At 44.7% G+C, this 24,974-nt stretch overlaps 1 protein-coding gene across 3 annotated transcripts in view; it reads right to left on the minus strand.

Annotated features, from left to right (window-relative positions):
• Nucleotides 1-24,550, minus strand: part of cnsta (consortin, connexin sorting protein a) — a 95,744-nt gene extending 71,194 nt beyond the window's left edge. For all 3 annotated transcript variants that reach the window (XM_068045410.1, XM_068045407.1, XM_068045409.1), the window contains exon 1: nucleotides 24,331-24,550. In XM_068045410.1, coding sequence (XP_067901511.1) covers nucleotides 24,331-24,373 — 43 coding nt within the window. In that variant the 5' untranslated portion in view covers nucleotides 24,374-24,550. The remainder of the gene's footprint in view (nucleotides 1-24,330) is intronic.
• Between the last annotated feature and the right edge of the window lie 424 nt (nucleotides 24,551-24,974).

Consider the following 24,974-nt stretch of genomic DNA (forward strand, 5'->3'; position numbering starts at 1 on the left):
TACAAAAAATGTGTTACTTAGAAAAGCAAATGTCTTATGTAAACAACGTAATAGTAATTTTGCACACAGAAGTTTCAGTAGTAATGAGATGAATCATCAGGTAAGTGCATTTGTTTTGGTGGCACTGGTGGTGAAGAATATTAGCGAGAACCTAAGTCTTCAAGTAGTGTTATGGGAGCTTTCAAATCCTCTTGAATCACTAGGGCAGAGAGACAGCCAAGAGCACTGCCAACTTACTAAATGTAAACTCCAGAAGGTGGTTTTGTTCTCCATTAATCCCACTCCTCTTCCATTGATTGGCTGAACAGTCAAGTAATTTGTTACACTCACCCATATATACACAAGGACCATACACCTAATTTCTGTAAAGACGAAGAAAAGAGATTATATGCAATCTTATTCCTAGCTCCTTTTTACTATCTCATGACCTTTCTTTCAAACGTGCTTTGTATAAGAACTCCCAGTTTTAATTTTTTTTTATATAATGGCAGTTAAAGCTCTGCTTGGGTATAAAATTAAAACCCGACCCAGGCCTGATCGACCCACTGCCAAAAGGAACCTAACTGGAGCCAGAGTCCTTTAACTTTTTTTCATGCCCGGCCCGACCCAATATCGCAATGAATGGAATCTACGGTAATCAGAAGTAATTATAGGTGCGATTTGCACACCGAGAAGTGGAAAAAACACTTGCTAAAATGTAATAATGCATTTACTTATAAAACACGGAGCCAGTAAATCCAGCCAGACCCGACCTGAGCCCAAATGCTGGACACAGAATATAGACTCAACCCCACCCGAGCCCAACACATGTAGTCAGGTTTGGGTCAGGTAGCCAGACTTTAATGGCACGCAATTACTCGATTAATGAAAGTGAATGCAAGGCACCTTTACTTTCACTAATTTTGACTGAATTCCATAAAACCAAGATAAAAGCAAAATATTGCAGATGCTGGAAATCTGAAATAAAAACGAAGTGCTGGAAATACTCAGCAGGCCAGGTAGCTTCTGTGGAGAGAGAAGCAGAGTTAATGTTTCAGGTCTGTAATCTTTCACCTTTGCCAGTTCTGATGAAAGGTCACAGACCTGAAACGTTAACGCTGCTTCGCTTTGCACAGATGCTGCCTGACCTGAATATTTCCAGCATTTATGTTTTTATTCCATAAAACCAAGAACTGGTTATATGCAATCTTATTCCTAGCTCCTTTTTATTATCTCGTGACCTTCCTTTCAAACGTGCTTTGTATTTGTCAAAGAGCTATAGTTAGTAGGGTTTTTAAACAGTTTTGAAACAAAGAAATGCACAGGAATATTTACAGAAAGAGCAAGATGGGAAACTAAGTGTTATGGGTTTAACACAACAGCACTATTGCACAAAGATCTGACAACAGACATGAGCTGATAACCATTTAATTGACCAACTCTCAGTTGCACTATCTACTACAGTAATGTGTTTGTGATCCTTTGCAGTATTAAAACTGGTGATTTTATCAGAAACAGCTTTACTTTCCCAACTGTTATAAGTAGTCATGGGAGGTGAGATAAAAGAATGCAAAGAAACAAGTATCAAATAACATTTACCCCATATTTCCCTGTAAGATGATCGAAGTACAACGAGATTCCTGCCCCCCACCAACCCCTTCCAAAAACAACAGAAGCTTTACCTCAAACAGCAACATTGATTCAAATTTCAATTGCAATTTTACACTGGTATTAGAATAGATGCATCGTTTTTCAGCCGACAGACATGATGGGCCAAGTGGCCTCTTTTTGTGCCTTAAATTTTCCATGATTCTAATCTCCTGCTCACCAATTATTTTCTAACACAATTCCATAGTTACCGAAACACCACAGCTCCCCAAAAAGTAGATTTGGTTAAATATGCCTTCTCAAGGGCAATTAGGGATGGGCAATAAATGCTGGCATAGCCAGTGATGCCCACATCCCATGAATGAAAAAAAAATTAATGCTTACTGTTGACAATGCTGCTGCTTCATACCAACATAGTCAAGCACAGGAGACTGGAAGCTGGAGCTGATGAGTTCATAATGGTCAGCAGAGGGATAAAGACAGGACAAAGCCCAGGTACACTGTGTTGGCAGCCGCACAATGATCCACATGCAAGATGACAATCCCTACCTACATTGATCTAAATTCTTCCTCTTATATACTAGCGTCAGCTTGGATCAATACAAGCACTTTCGATTCCAATTCTCATTTGTGAGCTTAAGCCCCAATCCAGGACTTGAATACAAAATGCAGGCTCAGTGCTTGCCTGAGGGAGTGCTGAAAGGAACAATAAAAACACAGTTCCAAAGTCAGTATCAGATGTGCCATCTTTCAAGGTCCATCCATCTGTTTAGATGGATATAAAGAACCCCATAACACGTTCTGTTCTGGACAATGTTTAGCCTCAACCATCACCACCAAAACAGATGAACTGGCCATTCATCTCATTGCTGTGTATAAATCATTTGCCAACTAAGGGATATACTTAGAACTTGAAAGGTGCTATACAAATACAAGCTCTTTTGTTCTCTAATATACAAGCCAAAATATAACAAAGGAAGCAGAAAACAAACATTTTGGGAAGAGTGACGATACAGTAAATTGAAGAAAGGAAAGGCGGCTATAATTAAATTTAAAAATACAGCCTATGACTTATGAAAAATGTTCCACCCAACAAGTTGGTAATGCTCCAGCTGCTGAACTTGTATTGCCACCCTCTCGAAAGAATTAGCTGAGAGTACAGGAATGGTGGAAATAAGGCAAAAATTCTTACCTATAGTTTTTTTTTCTATTTCTCTCCCAAAGAATTGTGCCTCCAGTCTTGCCTGTCATTAAGGTATACTGCATTTTGTATATGTATTATTTTTGCTATTAATTCCTTTATAACAACCAGCAAACTCACCACAAAGAGCTGGGTGTGCCTTAGGCACGGAAGAAATTACAAAGCACAGCTAAGATTATGTAATCCCAAAGTCACACCGCCATTTAGTAGATCAAGAGTTACACAGATATTAACAATGCTGCTTGTTTTTTGTTCTGGGAAGATAGAATTTCTTAAAAGTTATCAGATGAGTTTTCTCAGCCAGCAACAAACCTGAAGTAAGCTCATCAAACCCAATAAAGTAGGGACCAAGATGGCCTAGTCAGAGCAGATTTTTCAGGCCTTAACTGACCCTTAATTGAGAGTTGCCACCAACCGCACGAGATCTTCCCACCTCCCAGCAGCCCTAACCCCAGTAAACCAAAATAAAAGCGGCTGAAGCAGAGAATCAACAGGTGACAGTAGGAGAAAAGTTTGGGATAGAATAATCACACATGTACTCTGGATGGAGTGCGCGTCATGGACAGAAGACCTTTATCATTCGAGATTTTTGCAGTGATTGGCACACCAATATTTTAAATCAAACTAATATACCTCAAAAACATTTAAATATTTTGTAGAGAACAAAATAAACCTTCCTCATTCCTCTTAAGCAGTCTAGCTGCTTCACTGTTTACAAAATTATTGCTTTGGAAAGACTACAATGAATGAAGTTACTTAAGAGACCTAGCAACAGCTCACTTGCAGTTGAAACCAAGTTACCAAACATGTAGAGCGCACACCAGCTTCCAAAAGGAAGTCAAAAAATCACTGTGACACAAAGTATTTAAATAAGATTTTATATAATGTACAGATTAAGCTATGGGGCTGCACTGAATATAGTACGTAAATATACACTTGGAAAAAAAACGCAAATGGCAGCACACAATAACACCTGCCATACAAGAGCAAAAATCACTTTAAGGTGCAGCTATACATGTGAACTGCAATTGTTAAAGAATAAAACTTGATGGCAGAAATTATTGGTGGCACTTCAGTATGTCATTGCTTGGTCCATTATTTGAACAGTGGTATTAACCTGATCAAGTTCACCCATTTATTTGACATGAGATAAAACCTTCATTAAAACAGCAGAGAGAAGTGATAGGAACAATAAGCAGTTGCCAGTTAACTCACCCACAGTAATTTCATTTGATCAGCTGTACATAATTCACCTTCACCATATAAAGTCAAGTACTTGTAATTAAAAATAACTTATTTTATCTTATTTATAGAATTGAGATTCAGAAAACTTTGCTGAATAAATTCAGTTTCAGATGAAAACACATTAGACTTCAAAAGGTATTTTGGTTTCTTAGAGCAAAAGTTCAACAGTCAACATGACTACAAAAGGAGATACAACACCTCAACAAAAATAATTGATCTGTTCAAATACATTGAACATACAAGCCTAATATTATGCTACACAAAATAGTCCGGACTTGGTCATTGTAATGATGACACACTGCCAACTGGCTACAAGAGCAGGTCAGAGGCTGGGAATTCTGCGGCAAGTAACTCACATCCTGACTCCCCAAAGCCTGCCCACCATCGACAAGGCTCAATACACTCCACTTACCTGGATTAGTACAGCTCCAATTCAAGAAGCTCAACACCATCCAAGACAAAGCAATCCGTTTGATCGGCACCCCATCCACCAGTTTAAACAATCACTCCCTCCACCACCAGCGCACAGTAGCAGCACTGTGTGCCATATACAAGATGCACTGCAGTAATTGGCCAAGCCTCCTTCGATAGCACCTTCCAAACCCATAATCTCTACCACCTCGAAGGACAAGGGTAGAAGGCACATGGGAACATCACCACTTGCAAGTTTCCCTCCAAGTCACACACCATCCTGACCTGGAACTACATCTCCCGTTCCTTCGCTGCTGCTGGGTCAAAATACCGTATCTCCCTTCCTAACAGCACTGTGGGTGCGTTGGTGAGCTACAAGCACAAATAGCAGTATGGGAATATGATGTAGTGGCAATAACGGAAACATGGCTTAAAAATGGTGAGGACTGGGCACTTAATATGCAAGGATATCAAGTGTTCAGAAAAGATAGAAAAGGAAAAAAAAAAGAGATGTGGGATGGGCAGTGCAACGTACCTCCTGTGCAATGTGGGAAGTGCCATGTGACCTTGGTGAATCTGTCTGCACAAAGTGTCTCCAGTTGCAGAAGCTTGAGCTTCGGGTTTTGGAGCTCGAGCGGCAGCCGGAGTCACTGTGGCGCATCCGCGAGGTGGAGGACTACGTGGATGGCACATTTCAGGAGGTAGTCAAGCCGGTGCCCAGGCGAGCACAGTCGGGGGGGTGACTGGGTGGCTACCAGACGGACAAAGAAGTCAGGGCAGGTATTGCAGGAGTCTCCAGAGGACATCCCACTTTCTAATCGGTATTCAGTTCCGAGTACCAATGAGGGAGAGGGTTCCTCTGGAGAATGCACCGAGAGTCATGACCAGAATGTCACGGCTGACTCAGCTGTGCAGGGATGGAGAAAAAGGGACAAGAGGACAATCGTGGTAGGGGATTCTGTGGTTAGAGGAACAGATAGGTGTTTCTGTAGTCACAGACGAGATTCCAGGATGGTATGTTGCCTCCCTGGTGCAAGGGTCTTGGATATCACAGAGCAGCTACAAAGTATTCTGGAGGGTGAGGGTGCACAGCCAGAGGTCCGTGGTCCATGTTGGTACCAAGGACACAGGTAGAAAGAGGGATGAGGTCCTGCAAAAAGGAGCTACACAGCAGATTAAAAAGTAGGACCTCAAAGGTTGCAATCTCTGGGTTTCTTCCGGTACCACGGGCTAGTGAGTATTTGAATAGGAGGTTAGAGCAGATGAATGCATGGTTGGGCAGATGGTGCAGGAGGGAGGGCTTTAGATTCTTGGACAACTGGGCCTGGTTCTGGCGAAGGTGGGATCTGTAGAAGATGGACGGGTTGTACCTGAACCAGAAAGGGACCAGCATCCTTGCTGGGAGGTTTGCTAGTGCTGTTGGGGTGGGGGTTAAACTAATTTGGCAGGGGGATGGGATACAGAGTGGAAGCACAGTAGGGGGTGATGTACAATCAAATATAAGTATGAAGCTAAGTCAGTCCAGAGGACAGAGTAAATGTCGACCTGTTAAGGCTCAGGCAAATAATGCAAGGCTGGATTGTATCTATTTTAATGCAAGGAGTCTTACTAGTAAGGCAGATGAATTGAGGGCGTTGATTAACACCTGGGAACATGATATTATTGCTATTACTGAGACATGGTTGAAGGAAGGGCAGAACTGGCAGCTGAATATCCCTGGGTATAGAATATTCAGACGTGATAGGGCAGGGGGTAAAAGAGGTGGTGGCATTGCACTGTTGATTAAAGAGACAATTACTGCAGTAAGGAGGGATGATAGCTTAGAAAGTTCCTCTAATGAGGCCATATGGGTAGAACTTAAAAACAAAAAGGGGGCTATTACTTGGCTGGGAGTGTACTATAGGCCTCCAGTCAGGCAATGGTAGAGGAGCAGATATGTAGGCAAATCTCAGTGGTGCAATAATAATAGGGTAATAATAGTAGGGGATTTCAACTTCCCCTACATTAGAGGGGATAGTATTAGTGCAAAAAGGTTAAAGGGGGCGGAATTCTACAAGTGCATTCAGGAGAGCTTTTTGAGCCAGCACGGAGGGAATCCTACAAGAGGAGGGGCGGTACTGGACTTAATCCTAGGGAATGAAGCCGGACAATTAACAGAAGTGGCAGTGGGGGAGCATTTCAGGGATAGTGACCATAACTCTAAGATTTAAGGTTGTTATGGAAAAGGACAGAGAGGGACTGGGAATGAGTACTGAATTGGGGGAAGGCAGATTTTAATATGATAAAACAGGATCTGGCCAAAGTGAACCGGGAGCAGCTTCTTCTAGGAAAGGCTACATCAGACCAGTGGGAGTCATTTAGAAGGGAAATTGAGAGGGTTCAAGGTGCAGTATGTTCCTGTTAAGGTGAAGATTAGGACCAACAGGTCAAGGGAACCCTGGATATCAAGGGATATAGAGGATTGGATAAGGATAAAAAAAAAAGGAGGCATGCGGCAGATTCAGAGTGCTGAAAACAGCGGAGGCCCTAGAGGAGTATAGAAAGTGTGGGGGAGTACTTAAAAAAGTAATTAGGCGAGCGAAGAGGGAGCATGAAAAACCACTGGCAGACAAGATAAAGGTAAATCCCAAGGCATTTTATAAGTATGTTGGGGCAGGAGGATAACCAGGGAAAAAGTGGTGCCTATTAGGGATCAAGGAAGCAATCTGTGTTTTTAGTTTTAGTTTTAGAGATACAGCACTGAAACAGGTCCTTTGGCCCACAGAGTCTGTGCCGACCATCAACCACCCATTTATACTAATCCTACACTAATCCCATATTCCTACCACATCCCCACCTGTCCCTATATTTCCCTACCACCTACCTATACTAGGGGCAATTTATGATGGCCAATGTACTTACCAACCTGCAAGTCTTTTGGCTGTGGGAGGAAACCGGAGCACCCGGAGAAAACCCACACAGACACAGGGAGAACTTGCAAACTCCACACAGGCAGTACCCAGAATTGAACCCGGGTCGCTGGAGCTGTGAGGCTGCGGTGCTAACCACTGCGCCACCGAAGGACTTGGGTGAAGTTTTGAACAATTATTTTTCATCTGTGTTCACTAAGGAGTGGGACAATGTAGGTGTAGTGATCAGGGAAGGGGATTGTGATATACTTGATCAAATTAGCATTGAAAAGGAGGAAGTATTAGCAGGCTGAAAGTGGATAAATCCCCAGGCCCAGATGAGATGTATCCCAGGATGTGAAGTGAGGCAAGGGAGGAGATAACGGGAGCTCTGACACAAATTTTCAGATCCTCCCTGGCCAGAGAGAGGATTGAAGGACAGCAAATGTGCGACCATTATTCAAGAAGGGTAGCAGGGATAAACCAGGTAATTACGGGCCGGTGAGTCCATCAGTGGTAGGGAAATTATTGGAAAAAATTCTGAGACACAGAATTGATCTCCACTTGGAGAGGCATGGATTAATTAGGGATAGTCAGCATGGCTTTGTCAGGGGGAGATCGTGTCTAACAAATTTGATTGAATTTTTCAAGGTGGTGACTAGGTGTGTAGATGAGGGTAAAGCAGTTGATGTAGTCTACATGGACTTCAGTAAGGCTTTTGATAAGGTCCCGCATGGGAGATTGGTTATGATGATAAGAGTCCATGGGATCCAGGGCAATTTGGCAAATTGGATTCAAAATTGGCTCACTGGCAGTTGGCAGAGGGTAATGGTCGAGGGTTGTTTTTGCGATTGGATGCCTGTGACCAGTAGTGTACTGCAGGGATCAGTGCTGGGACCCTTGCTGTTTGTTGTGTACATTAATGATTTAGACATGAATATAGGAGGTATGATCAGTAAGTTCGCAGATGACACAAAAATTGGTGGTGTCGTAAATAGTGAGGAAGAAAGCCTTAGACTACAGGACGATATAGGTGGGCTGGTAAGATGGGCGGAGCAGTGGCAAATGGAGTTTAATCCTGAGAAGTGTGAGGTGATGCACTTTGGGAGCATTAACAAGGCAAGGGAATATACAATGGATGGTAGGACCCTAGGGAGTACAGAGGGACCTTGGGGTGCTTGTCCATAGATCACTGAAGGCAGCAGCACAGATAGATAAGGTGGTTAGGAAGGCATATGGGATACTTGCCTTTATTGGCCGAGGCACAGAGTATCAGAGCTGGGAGGTTATGATGGTGCTGTATAAAATGCTAGTTAGGCCACAGCTGAAGTACTCTGTACAGTTCTGGTCGCCACACTATAGGAAGGATGTGATTGCACTGGAGAAGGTGCAGAGGAGATTCTCCAGGCTGTTGCCTGGGCTGGAGCATTTCAGTTCTGAAGGCAGACTGGATAGACTAGGGTTGTTTTCCTTGGAGCGGAGAAGGCTGAAGGGGGACCTGATTGAGGTATACAAAATTATCAATGCCCCTTATAAGATAGATAGAAATAAACTTTTTCGCTTAGCGGAGGGGTCAATAACTAGGGGGCATAGATTTAAGGTAATGGGCAGAAGGTTTAGAGGGGAGTTGAGGAAGAATTTTTTCACCCAGAGGGTGATTGGAATCTGGAACACACTGCCTGAAGGGGTGATAGAGGCAGGACCACTCACGACATTCAAGAAGTATTTGGACGAGCACTTGAAACGCCATAACATTCAAGGCTACGGGCCAAGTGTGGGGAAATGGGATTAGTTAGGACGGGTGCTTGATGGTCGGCGCAGGCGCGTTGAGCCAAAGGGCCTGTTTCTGTGCTGCAATGCTCTATGACTCTACTGATTGGGGAAAACATTGTAGTGTTGGAAAGGGGATGTCCTTGAGGGGTCAAGGACAGAATCCATTGGTGAGAGTTGAGAAGCAAAAAGGGTAATATCAAACTATTCGGGGTATTCTTATAGACCTCCAAATAGAGAGAGGAGCCAATTTGCAGGAAAATCACAGATGTGCAAGAACTATATAGAGTGGTGTTGGGGGACTTTATCCCCATCAATATTTGGACAATTAATGTTAGGGTAAAGGGAAAGGAGAAGGAGTAATTTCTGAAATATGTTCAGGAGAACTTCCATGGTCAGTATGTTCTCAGCCCAACTAGAAAGGAGGCATTGCTGGATCTGGTGCTGGGAAAAGAGGTGAGCCAAGTGGACCAAGTGCCTGTGGGGGACCACTTGGGTAACAGTGATCACCGTATCAGAAGGTTTAGACTCGTTATGCAGAAAAGCAAGGAACAATCTAAGGTACAATGGTTAGATTGGAAGAGAGCTAATTTCAATGCAATGTAAAGGGATCTAGCCAGGATAAAATGGAACCAAAGACCAAAAGGAAAAACATGTAATGGAACAATGGGTTATCTTTAAGGAAGAGATGCTTCAGGTGCAGGCTAGGTACATTCCAACAAGGGCGAAAGGTAGGAGAACCAAAAAACAGGGCTCTGGATAACAAAGGAGATAGAGAGTATGATGAAACAAAAAAAAGATGGTGCATGATACATGGCAGGTGAATTCCTCAAGTGAGAACCAAGCCAAATACAATAAATTTGAGAGAGAAGGTGAAGAGGAGAATAAGACTGGCAAAGAGAGAGAACTGCAGTCAAAATAAAAGGGAACCCAAAAATTTTCTACAGGCATGCAAATACTAAGCTGGTACTAAGAGGTGGAGTGGGGCCTATTAGGGACAAACAGGGAAATGTATGCTTACAGGCATAGGGCTAGGCTGGAATAGTGAATGAGTACTGTTGCAACCAAGGTGGGAAGAGTGCAGTCTTTTCTAGTTCACTTCTCCACAAGTCACAACATGTATTTGAATGTTTATCCAATTATGATGCGGTCAATCCACGATCGGACAGCACTTGCTAAATAATCCTCAGTGTGCTAAGAATTACGCTGAAAACCAATTTAAGATTGTCAGTCGGGCTCACAGTGTGGCGCATTTGCGTGTACTGGAAGCTACATATATTAATACATAGGGCCCTGTTCTCTGCAGACAGAAAGAATATGTACACACATTGCAACTGTTTCAGCTAAACAAAATAAGTGACAGCCATTTGCTGGTTCTTTCCTCAGGCCTTGACCAGAGTCAAGCTGCCTGGTTTAAATTTCAAACAAAGCTTGGCAGTTAACTGTCAGTCACCATAAACTGGTACGCTTCTACCATAGTCCATTTGCCAACCATTCAGCACTCTCTTCTAATACAGTATAAATTTGTTGCTTTCCCTTACATTGGTATTCTTGCATCTTGTCCCTATGAGTGCAAGGCGAAAAGCTTCGACAAAATGTCTGTTTTCAGCAATACTGTAAGAAACTGCCTCAAACCAGTTTTCCCTGGAAAGTCTTCCCAAACTGATCTTTAACGTCGCCTGACAAGAATCGTTTCAGGAAGATCCCAGTGACAGCCCAACATACATATTTGGGACACCAAACCAAAAAGGACATCTTACATCTTTTCTTCAAGATTTAGCAAGTATTTTGGCCAACGTATTTTTTTTTTTATACAAGAGCTCGAAAGATCTAAAATCGATAAATCTCTAGGGGCTTAGGTAAAAAGGAAATTTTTATATTTCAGACTGTGTGTTTATGCTTTGCGATGTTACTGGTTAAGACTTGTTTTATAATAAACTGATAATTTTGTTATTTATTAAAGAAACCAGATTGTTGTGTTTTATTCTGGGATAAAAATAGAGTCTATGATTGACTGCACTGTTAAGTGGGGAAAAAAATTAAAGATATGTTGTGACCTGTGGAGAAGTGGATCAAGAATAAACAGTGCACTCCTCCCACCTCAGTCGTAAAACAATATAAATATATCATTCTGTATTTATGATGTTCAATCTATCCCATGTTAAACTTTCTTCCCCATTGTGTACAGCCTACAGGCTGTGAAATTCTATCCAGCAATCTACAGTTGTGATTGGCATCCTTCCATCTATGAAAGATGATGGACACACAGCAAACAATTCATTTAGGTAGGGTGTCTGCTCTTGGTGCACCTTTGCTGTTGGCTGTCAAACCAATTCTTGAGAGGCAGGTTCTGCCACAAGTGCCAAACGTGAAGCTGTGAGTTGTTTAAGCATTGGTGCCTGTTGCCAAGCTGCTATAGCCACTGGTCGTCGTAGTAATGTACACCAGTCCACAGGAACATACACAGCAATACCCAACCTTCATAGTGATATTCAAGAAATTACCTCAATCTTGCGTGGAAGAGGACAACAAAGGATATTGAGTTATAATAAAGATATCTTCACCTACAGCAGAATGCAGGAAGGCCAATTCAAAAGTCATTTACCACAGTCCACACATGCTCCAACATAGCCAGCACTCCATACCAATTGGCTGTTCAGCGGCTGACAGCTCAAGAACACTTTCCTCCACATAGTCTGGCCACGCCACTGGTTTTAGCTATTCTGAATCGTAGTCTGGGAAATCACTAGGAACATGACCAGTCTCAATCTCAGATGGCCCAGCTTGGTGCTTGCACACTGCAACAAGCAACTTAGCACAATTCTTGTTACTAGTGGCAAAGAGCAGTCGCAACCCCAACTAATATGGCTGAAACACATCTGCTGTTGCACCTCCACCTGGTATTGAGTGAGTACCAGGCAGTCTGGGGACTGTGTCCGGAGACCCACACAACATAATATCCCACCCATTGATCAAAATAACCAAAAGTAGGTAGGACTCTGTCCTGCCAACCATAACACGAACCAACATCATAACTAAGGAACAAACAAGCGGTCTCAATTCTCTAACACCCCTCAACCTACATTGCTCTCCATGCAAGCAGCCTGATGTAGTCGTACATTCCACCCACATGCATGTGTAACAAGTTTAACTCTCACAAAATGTGCGATTGTACACATTAATATACAATGACGTCAAAATATATGTTAATCATACAATCCTTCGCAAATTTTCAATGTACATGCATAATAGCTTCATTGAATATAAACATTGTACTCCAGGGAGAATGTTGTCACTGAGACTGCCCTCAATGCAGCCCAGCCTCTACCAATCATGGATGAGCTGGACGTACAGCCAACAAAATCGGAACTCAGTGATGCCATTGATTCTCTAGCCAGCAGAAAAGCCCCTGGGAAGGACGGCATTACCCCTGAAATAATCAAGAGGGCCAAGCCTCCTATACTGTCAGCACTACATGAACGGCTTTGCCTGTGCTGGGACGAGGGAGCAGTACCTCAGGACATGCGCGATGCCAATATCATCACCTTCTATAAAAACAAAGGTGACCACGGTGACTGCAACAACTACCGTGGAATCTCCCTGCTCAGCATAGTGGGGAAAGTCTTTGCTCAAGTCGCTTTAAACAGGCTCCAGAAGCTGGCCGAGCGCGTCTACCGAGGCACAGTGTGGCTTTCATGCAGAGAGATCGACCGTTGACATGCTGTTCTCCCTTCGTCAGATACAGGAGAAATGCCGCAAGCAACAGATGCCCCTCTACATTGCTTTCATTGATCTCACCAAAGCCTTTGATCTCGTCAGCAGACGTGGTCTCTTCAGACTACTAGAAAAGATCGCATGTCCACCAAAGCTACAAACTATCACCTCATTCCATGACAACATGAAAGGCACAATCCAGCATAGCGGCACCTCATCAGACCCCTTTCCTATCCTGGGTGGCGTGAAACAAGGAATGTGTTCTCGCACCCACACTTTTTGGGATTTTCTTCTCCCTGCTGTTCTCACATGCGTTCAAGTCTTCAGAAGAAGGAATTTTCCTCCACACAAGATCAGGGGGCAGGTTGGTCAACCTTGCCCGTCGAAGAGCGAAGTCCAAAGTACGGAAAGTCCTCATCAGGGAACTCCTCTTTGCTGACGATGCTGCTTTAACATCTCACACTGAAGAGTGTCTGCAGAGTCTCATCGACAGGTTTGCGCTGCCTGCAACGAATTTGGCCTAACCATCAGCCTTAAGAAAACGAACATCATGGAACAGGACGTCAGAAATGCTCCATCCATCAATATCGGCAACCACGCTCTGGAAGTGGTTCAAGAGTTCACCTACCTAGGCTCAACTATCACCAGTAACCTGTCTCTAAATGCAGAAATCAACAAGCGCATGGGAAAGGCTTCCACTGCTATGTCCAGACTGGCCAAGGGAGTGTGGGAAAATGGCACACTGACACTGAACACAAAAGTCCGAGTGTATCAAGCCTGTGTCCTCAGTACCTTGCTCTATGGCAGCGAGGCCTGGACAACGTATGTCAGCCAAGAGCGACGTCTCAATTCATTCCATCTTCGCTGCCTCCGGAGAATACTTGGCATCAGGTGGCAGGACTGTATCTCCAACACAGAAGTCCTCGAGGCAGCCAACATCCCCAGCGTATACACACTACTGAGTCAGCTGCGCTTGAGATGGCTTGGCCATGTGAGCCGCATGGAAGATGGCAGGATCCCCAAAGACACATTGTACAGCGAGCTCACCACTGGTATCAGACCCACCGGCCGCCCATGTCTCCGCTTTAAAGACGTCTGCAAATGCGACATGAAGTCCTGTGACATTGATCACAAGTCGTGGGAGTCAGTTGCCAGCGATCGCCAGAGCTGGCGGGCATCCATAAAGGCTGGGCTAAAGTGTGGCGAGTCGAAGAGACTTAGCAGTTGGCAGGAAAAAAGACACAAGCGCAAGGGGAGAGCCAACTGTGTAACAGCCCCAACAAATACACTTTTCTGCAGCACCTGTGGAAGAGTCTGTCACTCTAGAATTGGCCTTTATAGCCACTCCAGGTGCTGCTCCACAAACCACTGACCACCTCCAGGCGCTTACCCATTGTCTCAAGAGACAATGAGGCCAAAGAAGGACATCCATAAGCAAAAAGGTCTTCCTGAGGGTACACAAGTTACACTCAAACATATAGGGGTGGGAGCGCAATACAGGACATTCTTAATGTGGGGGGAGAAAGAAATTCCATTTACAGCACAAGTCACATCCAGAAATGATACTAAACAGCAGACTGTGTGATATAGCTTATTTAGTTCCAAGTAATGTTCAGCTTAATTGAAAACAAATCGATTATACAGCTTGCAGCTAATATTTGTTTCAATATGAAAATAACATTTACTTTTTTTTTTACAGAAAACTATTGGGCCAAGAGCAAGAGGAACTGCATCCTTCTAACAGTCTATGAGAGACAAGCATTTCACAGCTGTCAGCCACAGCTCCAGGGAGGACAATCACCCCTAAACAAAGAAAGAACTTACATTTATATACATAGCACCCTTCACAATTACAGGACTTTACTCGGTGAAGCATAATCACTGTTGTTATGCAGGAAACGCAGCAGCCAACTTATCCATATGGCTTGAACCCACAACTTTCTGACTCTGAAGAGAGAGAATGCTACCTCTGAGTCAAGGTTGACAGAATCAAAAGGTGGCATTGTTGAAGACCCAATCCTAAAACTCGAGTTCATAATTGAGGCTGACACTTCAGTACAGTCGTGAGTGAATACTGTACAGTCAGAGATGCCATCTTTGGATTGCAATGTTAATCCAAAGCGCTCTCAGGTGCCCTTATTAATAAAGCACAAGATCTTGCACACTTTATTAACCACGTTCTCAACCTGTCCTGTCACCTTCAATGACTTATGCACCCATACACCCAAGTCCCTCTGCTCCTACACCCCTTTAAGAATTGTATCCTTTTCTTTTATATTGTCTCCCCATGTTCTTCCTATCAAAATGTATCACTTCATATTTCTCTGCATTGAACTTCATCTGCCACCTGTCTGCCCATTCCACCAACTTGTCCACGTCCTTTTGGAGTTCCACACTATCCTCCTCACAGTTCACCATCCGCAAACTTTCAAATCGTGTCCTGTACACCAACATCTAGGTCATGAATATACATCAGGAAAAGCAAGGGTCTCAACACTGACCCCTGGGGAACTCCACTGTAAACTTTCCTCCAGCCCAAAAAACATCCATTAACCACTACCCTTTGTCTCCTGTCACTCAGTCAATTTCGTATCCATCTTGTTACTGTCCTGTTTATTCCATGAGTTATAAGTTTGCTCGCAAGTCTGTTGTGTGGCACTGTATCAAATGCCTTTTGGAAGTCTCTGCACACCACATCAATTCATTGCCCTTATCAACCCTCTATTACCTCTTCAAAAAACTCCAGCAAGTTAGTTAATGATTTTGGGCGGCACAGTGGTTAGCATTGCAGCCTCACAGCTCCAGCGACCCGGGTTCAGTTCTGGGTACTGCCGGTGCGGAGTTTGCAAGTTCTCCCTGTGACCGCGTGGGTTTCTGCCGGGTGCTCCGGTTTCCTCCCACAGCCAAAGACATGCAGGTTGATAGGTAAATTGGCCATTGTAAATTGCCCCTAGTGTAGGTAGGTGGTAGGAGAATGATGGGGATGTGGTAGGAAATATGGGATTAATGTAGGATTAGTATAAATGGGTGGTTGTTGGTCGGCACAGACTCGGTGGGCCAAAGGGCCTTTTTCAGTGCTGTATCTCTAAACACAAAAGTCCGAGTGTATCAGGCCTGTGTCCTCAGTACCTTGCTCTACGGCAGAGAGGCCTGGACAACGTATGCCAGCCAAGAACGACGTCTCAATTCATTCCATCTTCGCTGCCTTCGGAGAATACTTGGCATCAGGTGGCAGGACTATATCTCCAACACAGAAGTCCTTGAAGCGGCCAACACCCCCAGCTTATACACACTACTGAGTCAGCGGCGCTTGAGATGGCTTGGCCATGTGAGCCGCATGGAAGATGGCAGGATCCCCAAAGACACATTGTACAGCGAGCTCGCCACTGGTATCAGACCCACCGGCCGTCCATGTCTCCGTTATAAAGACGTCTGCAAACGCGACATGAAATCGTGTGACATTGATCACAAGTCGTGGGAGTCAGTTGCCAGCATTCGCCAGAGCTGGCAGGCAGCCATAAAGACAGGGCTAAATTGTGGCGAGTCGAAGAGACTTAGTAGTTGGCAGGAAAAAAGACAGAGGCGCAAGGGGAGAGCCAACTGTGCAACAGCCCCAACAAACAAATTTCTCTGCAGCACCTGTGGAAGAGCCTGTCACTCCAGAATTGGCCTTTATAGCCACTCCAGGCGCTGCTTCACAAACCACTGACCACCTCCAGGCGCGTATCCATTGTCTCTCGAGATAAGGAGGCCCAAAAGAAAGAAAAGAATCTCTAAATAAATAAATAAATCCATGCTTGCTTTCTTTAGTGAACCTGTATTTGTCCAGGTGACTATTCATTTTGTCCCAAATTCTTCTTCCTAGAATTTTTCCCACTGCCAAAGTTAAACTGACTAGCCTGTAGTTACTGGGCTTATCGTCACACCTTTTTTTTGAACAAGGGTGTAACGTTTGCAATTCTCCAATCCTCTGGTACCACCCACCGAGTCTAAGATAACTGAAAAATTCTGGCCAGTGCCTCCGCTATTTCCATTCCCACTGCCCTCAGTATCCTTGGATGCATCTCATCCGGTCCTGGTGCCTCATCCACTTCAAGTACAGATCAAGAACACATACCTAAATTGCTAAACCCATCCTGTAACACATTAGAGCCCCAGCACCTAATTCAGTTCTAAAGAGAGCATTCTAGGTCAGAAATGCTGAAGCAAGAGATAAACTTGGATGTTTCTGCACTCAGCAAATAGCCACATCCCTCTTGACCAGGCCTGGCACAGATTATTACTCGCTTTCTGGTCAAGTACCATAGTAACGCATTAATCTACTTGCAGCTGCAGGACAAAAAACAAAATGTATCCCTCTCAGTAAATATATCCCCCATAGAAATACAGTACAAGGGATATTTCCAAAAGAGGAAAGGGAAAATAAAAACAAAGGTACTGTGAGTGGTTTAGGGATTCCTGCAGTACATAAACTAACAGATGCAAACATTTAAAAAGAAACCACAACTACAATTGCTACACAAACTGTAATTGCTTAACAGTTAAATGGACATGTTAATTCACTTTACAAAGCCTGATATTCTGTTTAAACAAACAGCAGGATTCAAATAAGTTGTAAAGGCATACTGCAGATAAAGTTCTTGACAGCTTTGTCCTGAAATGTGTTAAAAAATGCACTGCCCAAGATAATTCCAGTAATTACAAACTTCATCAATTGCCTCAATTGGAAATACTCTTGCTTTTATGTCAGAAGGGTATGAGTTCAAACTTCACTACTGATTAAAGCACTTAAAGGGAGTTCTGCATTGTTAGAGGTGCTATCGTTCAGATGAATTATTTATTTAAACCCAGTCTGCCTATTCAAGTGGATGTAAAAACTCATACTATACAAAAATAAGCAAGATATTCTGGCCAACATCCCTCTTTCAATCAGCATCAACACAAACATATTACACAGATGTACAGAGAAATTACAGCACAGAAACAGACCATTATGCCCAACTGGTCTATGCCACTTGATCAACTTTGCTTCTCATTTCCACCCTTCTCGCACCTTTACATGGTCCATCGCCAACACTTCCCTTCCTCGCCTTCTCTGTCTCCATCTCTGGGGATAGACTGCGTACTAATATCCATTATAAGCCCACCGACTCCCACAGCTACCTCGACTACACTTCTTCACACCTTGCTCCCTGTAAGGACGCCATGCCATTCTCCCAATTTCTCCGTCTCCGACGCATCTGCTCTGATGATGCTACCTTCTGATATGTCTTCCTTTTTCCTCAACCGAGGATTCCCACCACTGTGGTTGCCAGGGCCCTCAACCGTGTCCAGCCCATTTCCCGCACCTCAACGCTCACCCCTTCCCCTCCCTCCCTGAAATGCGACAGGGTTCCCCTTGTCCTCACTTTCCACCCCATCAGCCTCCATATCCAAAGGATCATCCTCCGCCATTTCCACCACCTGCAGCGTGATGCCACTACCAAACACATCTTTCCCTCCCTTCCCCTGTCAGCATTCCGTAGGGATCATTCCCTCCGCGACACCCTGGTCCACTCCTTCATTATCCCCACCACCTCGTCCCCTTCCCAAGGCACCTTCCCCTGCAAATGCAGGTGGTGTAATACCTGCCCATTTACCTCCTCTCTCCTCACTATCCCAGGCCCCAAACACTCCTTTCAGGTGAAGCAGCGATTTACTTGTACTTCTTTCAATGTAGTATACTGTATTCGCTGCTCACAATGTAGTCTCCTCTACATTGGGAAGGCCAAACGCAGACTGGGTGACCGCTTTGCGGAACACCTCCGCTCAGTCCTAAAGCATGACCCCGAGCTTCCAGTTGCTTGCCATTTCAACACTCCCCGCTGCTCTCATGCTCACATCTCTGTCCTGGGCTTGCTGCAGTGTTCCAATGAACATCAACGCAAGCTCGAAAAACAGCATCTCATTTAATGATTAGGCACACTACAGCCTGCCGGATTGAACATTGAGTTCAATAATTTCAGAGCATGAAGGGCCCCCCATTTTACTTTTATTTTTAGTTATTTTTTCTTTTTTATATTTTATTGGGTTTATTTTAATCTTAGTTTGTTCAGTTTGCCTACCCACTTTTATTTTTCATGTTTGTACTTGCGGTTGTTCAGTTTTCAGTCCATTAACACCCTATCTGTACTAATGCTTTGTCTTTCAACACACCATTAACATATTGTTTGCCTTTGCTCCATGACCTTCTGGTCAGTTATTCTCTGTGACCTTGTCCTATCTACACCACCTCCTTTGTTAACTCTTGCCCCACCCCCACTTTACTTGCTTAAAACCTTTCACATGTCTAGTACCTGCTAGTTCTGAAGAAGGGTCACTGACCTGAAACGTTAACTCTGCTTCTCTCTCCACAGATGCTGCCAGACCTGCTGAGCATTTCCAGCATTTCTTGTTTTATTATGGTCTATGCCAATGCTCATTCTCCACACAACCCTCCACCCACCCTCTGATTACCAAGTCATAGGCTGTTGTGGGGGTTGGGGGGGGGGGGGGGGGTGCAAGGACACCTTTCATACTTTCTTGGTGCTGGAGGTGGTGGGTAGGAGGTGGAATTCCACACCTGCAAAATGGTGGATCTGAAGGAGCCCCAGCATAGATTTTCCCAATTTCTTCCATCCACTGTGGCTGGCTTCGTTCACAAGACGTTTTTTAAGTTACAAAGTCCTTATAGCACAAGAACCAGGCCATTTGGCCCAACAGATTCATGCCAGTGTTGCTGCTCCAGACAAGCTCTCACTTCTTCATCTAACTCCATTAGCATATTCTTCTATTCCTTTCTCCCTCATGTGCTTGTCTAGCTTCCCCTAAAATGCATCTGTGCTATTTGAATAGGTTAGTCCTTGTGGTAGTGAGTTCCATATTAAAATCGCTCTCTGGTAAAGAGGTTTCTCCTGAATTCCTTGTTGAATCTGTTAGTAACTATCTTCCTTTCCTTCTTTGGCCTCCTTATCTTGAGAGACAATGGGTAAGCGCCTGGAGGTGGTCAGTGGTGTGTGGAGCAGCGCCTGGAGTGGATATAAAGGCCAATTCTAGAGTGACAGGCTCTTCCACAGGTGCTGCAGAAAAATGTGTTTGTCGGGGCTGTTACACAGTGCTTTCCCCTTGCACCTCTGTCTTTTTTCCTGCCAACTGCTAAGTCTCTTCGACTCGCCACACTTTAGCCCCGCCTTTATGGCTGCCCGCCAGTAACTATCTTATATTTATGGAATACCACCAAGGACCAAGTTCATGGTTTATAAGGCCTGTGTTCTCAGCATCTGACTCTATGTCTGTGAAATATGGGCGACTTATAGCTACCAGGAAAAGCAGCTCAATAATTACCATGTTCGCTGTCTGCCGTGCATTATGCGTATATCCTGGCAGGACAAAATCACAAATGTGGCAGTCCACTCAAAGGCAGAGCTCCCAAGCGTGTTGACACTAATCAAACAGAGACAACTTCAGTGGATCGGATATATCCGCAGGACGGAAGACTGTCGCATACCTAAGGACCTTCTATATGGTGAGGAAGCCGGGGCCAGCCTACTAGTGGGGCGCCCAAAGCTCCACTTCAAGGATGCTTGCAAGCGTGACAGGGAGGCCCTAAATGTTGACTATTGCACTTGGAAGTCACTAGCTGACGAGAAAAGGAAATGGCGACACATCTTGTGGACTGGTGTGCACTACCACGATGACCAATTGCTGCAGTCCAATGACCAAATACAGTGGTAGGATTTACAAGATCAGAATTAATGAGTGAATGCTTGGAAGAAGCCAGTTTGCTTATAAAATAGCAAGTATTCACATAAATGAAAGAGGAAATTTTTCTTGACCAGAGTAGAGGTCTGTGCAAGATTTAAATGGTATCAAATGCTAAAAATTAATGAGCTGATCCTGCCATAATACTAGAATAATTTTCCCAGGCAGTATAAAATCACAAAACATCTAACTAACATCCACTGATTTACTGGTCCAAGTATATTGTGAGGGGACCAGCTTGTATTATAGGTAGGTATTATAGGCAAAATGATACGGATATCAACATACTACATGATTACCAGATCTGAAAGATAAAATAAGGACAAATATTTAACCATTTCCACTTCCAATATATATCCACCAAGACCTAATGACAAAATTTCAGATTGATGGGTCCAAATTAAAATCTTTTGCATTTAAATCAGTATATCCACAGTTTAGAAATTCCTAAATATGTCAATCCACTCAAAATCAGAATTGACTTGACAACTAATGAAGTAATGTTCTTTTAATACCTTATTTATAATGCTTGATAGAGATGGGGATAAAACACAATTGTAGTTTTATCATTTATCTGCCCAAAGCAGACTCAACAGAGCACCAATGATCAGTTTTGTATGAATCCACTCAATAATCCACTCTATAAAAACAAAGGTGACCGCGGTGACTGCAACAACTACCGTGGAATCTCCCTGCTCAGCATAGGGGGGAAAGTCTTTGCTCGAGTCGCTCTGAACAGGCTCCAGAAGCTGGCCGAGCGCGTCTACCCTGAGGCACAGTGTGGCTTTCGTGCAGAGAGATCGACCGTTGACATGCTGTTCTCCCTTCGTCAGATACAGGAGAAATGCCGTGAACAACAGATGCCCCTCTACATTGCTTTCATTGATCTCACCAAAGCCTTTGACCTCGTCAGCAGACGTGGTCTCTTCAGACTACTAGAAAAGATCGGATGCCCACCAAAGCTACGAAGTATCATCACCTCAGTCAATGACAATATGAAAGGCACAATTCTACATGGTGGCTCCTCATCAGAGCCCTTTCCTATCCTGAGTGGCGTGAAACAGGGCTGTGTTCTCGCACCCACACTTTTTGGGATTTTCTTCTCCCTGCTGCTTTCACATGCGTTCAAGTCCTCTGAAGGAATTTTCCTCCACACAAGATCAGGGGGCAGGTTGTTCAACCTTGCCCGTCTAAGAGCGAAGTCCAAAGTACGGAAAGTCCTCATCAGGGAACTCCTCTTTGCTGACGATGCTGCTTTAACATCTCACACTGAAGAGTGCCTGCAGAGACTCATTGACAGGTTTGCGGCTGCCTGCAATGAATTTGGCCTAACCATCAGCCTCAAGAAAACGAACATCATGGGGCAGGACGTCAGAAATGCTCCATTCATCAATATTGGCGACCACGCTCTGGAAGTGGTTCAAGAGTTCACCTACCTAGGCTCAACTATCACCAGTAACCTGTCTCCAGCTGCAGAAATCAACAAGCGCATGGGAAAGGCTTCCACTGCTATGTCCAGACTGGCCAAGAGAGTGTGGGAAAATGGCTCACTGACACGGAACACAAACGTCCGAGTGTATCAAGCCTGTGTCCTCAGTACCTTGCTCTATGGCAGCGAGGCCTGGACAACGTATGTCAGCCAAGAGCGACGTCTCAATTCATTCCATCTTCGCTGCCTCCGGAGAATACTTGGCATCAGGTGGCAGGACCGTACCTCCAACACAGAAGTCCTCGAGGCGGCCAACATCCCCAGCTTATACACACTACTGAGTCAGCGGCGCTTGAGATGGCTTGGCCATGTGAGCTGCATGGAAGATGGCAGGATCCCCAAAGACACATTGTACAGCGAGCTCGCCATTGGTATCAGACCCACCGGCCGTCCATATCGCCGCTTTAAAGACGTCTGCAAACTCGACATGAAATCCTGTGACACTGATCACAATTCGTGGGAGTCAGTTGCCAGCGTTCGCCAGAGCTGGCGGGCAGCCATAAAGACAGGGCTAAAATGTGGCGAGTCGAAGACACTTCGTAGTTGGCAGGAAAAAAGACAGAGGCGCAAGGGGAGAGCCAACTGTGTAACAGCCCCGACAAACAAATTTCTCTGCAGCACCTGTGGAAGAGCCTGTCACTCCAGAATTGGCCTTTATAGCCACTCCAGGCGCTGCTTCACAAACCACTGACCACCTCCAGGCGCCTATCCATTGTCTCTCGAGATAAGGAGGCCCAAAAGAACTCAACAGGTAGTCTGCACAATTTGCAACAATTGCAAACTTGAGCACAGCACAATTTTAGGGCAAGCTGGTTTACAATTAAACAGTAATCACAACTTCAAGATAGAATTACTCTTCCAAATCAAAATAATAACCGAGAGATAAGTTATATCGGTGCAGTTGGCTCCCCAGTTATGCTATACAGTTGGCAAATTGTGTAATACGATATTGGTGCAGACAACAAAAGCAGACTTAAGCCAAAAAGTGTAAGACTATCAACAAAAGCTATAATATCACTTCAGAGACACTCTCGTGACTTGGCTTCACACTCAGTGCAGTCCAACTGCAACTCTGGGCCACTCGCCAAATGTTGAGCTCAAGTTCATGGAGAGCGTTGGAATAGTCAAGTTTGGAAATAATAAAGGCATAGATAAGGATTTCAGCAGCAGTTGAGTTGAGGCAGGGGGTAAACATGGACAATATTATGGGGGTGGAAGTGGGCAGGCTTGGTGATGGAAAAGATGTGGGGTTGGAAGCAGGGTCAACAAAGATGCTGAGATTGTCAACAGTCTATTTTAACCTCAGACAGCAGCCAGGAAGGGGGATGAGAAATAAAGGGGGGGGGGGGGGGGTTGCAGAAGACATTAGTCTTCCCAATATTTTAATTGCAGGACATTTCTACTCATTTAATACTGGAGGTCAGACAAGCAGCATAACAAATCATAGGCGGTCAAGAGAGGTAGAGCTTGGCGTACACGTGGGATCTGATGATAAAATCTAGAATTAAAGATTCGTTTATGAGCTAGATGATATTTTTACTATTTTGAGACCTGGTTAATTTCAAAAAGATTCTGACACCACTAGTGAAAGTGAGAAGCTACAACTACAAAAACTGATTTTGAAACTGAAGATTCCCACACACAAAAAAAAAACAAAACCGAACAGAGGAGGGAAAGTAAAGGTAGGCGACTACATAAAACGATTTAGCCTTGCGCTGGAATTCAGCCAGGCCAAAGCACGATATGTGGGTGATGCTGAGTGGAGAAGGATGGTGGTTACAGACGGACAGTCTTGGATTTAAACCTCGCACCAGTCTCACTGGAATACAAGTCGAAGGGGGGACCGCGCACCCCCACAAAGACAGAAAGGGAGACATACACACAGAGACAGACCAAATTAAACCATTTCTGGAAATAAAAACTACATTAAGGAATGGCAGCGAGCAGCTCCCGGCCGCTAGGGGAGTGTTGGCCGATGCCGTAACAAGAATCACATCAGAGAGCAGCTGCCCGCAGACGGCAATCACAACACACACACACAGACAGACCGACCGACAAAAGCGGGGCATGGCCCAACCCGCCGGCAGCACCGGCCGGCAACTATCTGACTGACCTGTGACTCGGGGTGGAGAAACTGAAAAGAAAAAAAACAAAACCGTCGTGCTTTTGTTTTGAATGGAATAGTCCGAGGACTGGAGCAGTGACGATCGCAGAAAGAGAGACAGGCAGCGAGAAGAGACACTCACCCGCGGTGGAGGTGACAGCCGGACCGCTGCAGTGGACATCCATCGCCCGGCCGAGCGAGCCTCTCTGGAACGCCGAGCCGTTACTGGCGCGGGGGGGGGGGGGGGAGGGGAGGCTGCGCGCGACCCTCAGCTGCTTCGTGCTCCCAGCTCCGCGCGCGCTCTTGATCGTCCCTCGCTCCCTGAGCCCCGGGCGCCAGGTGACGGCCAAAGAGCTCACCTGTTGAGCAGCAACAGCGACCACAGCCTCCCGCGCTGCTACCCTCTATCGGAGGAGCCTGGCACCACCGCGCATCCAGCATCGCTCTCTGCCATATTAATAAACCGGCTACGCACATAAGAAATACGGGCTGAATCGGATCATTTGGTCTTCCGAGCACGGCTCTGCTTTTCAACAAGAGCATGGCTAATCTTCTGCCTCAACTGCATCTTCCCCCGCTACCCCAAATCATTCAATTCCCTTAGTACACAAAAATCTTTGGATATTTGTATGAAATTCTTTTCCTCCACTATTTCAACGTGGGCACTTGATTTTTAGCTTGGTTAGGCCAATTATATTCTTCTTTTGGGCTTCCTTATCTCGAGAGACAATGGATAAGCGCCTGGAGGTGGTCAGTGATTCGTGAAGCAGCGCCTAGAGTGGCTAT

The sequence above is a fragment of the Heterodontus francisci genome, chromosome 13 (genome assembly GCF_036365525.1).
Source record: "Heterodontus francisci isolate sHetFra1 chromosome 13, sHetFra1.hap1, whole genome shotgun sequence".
Taxonomy (NCBI): domain Eukaryota; kingdom Metazoa; phylum Chordata; class Chondrichthyes; order Heterodontiformes; family Heterodontidae; genus Heterodontus; species Heterodontus francisci.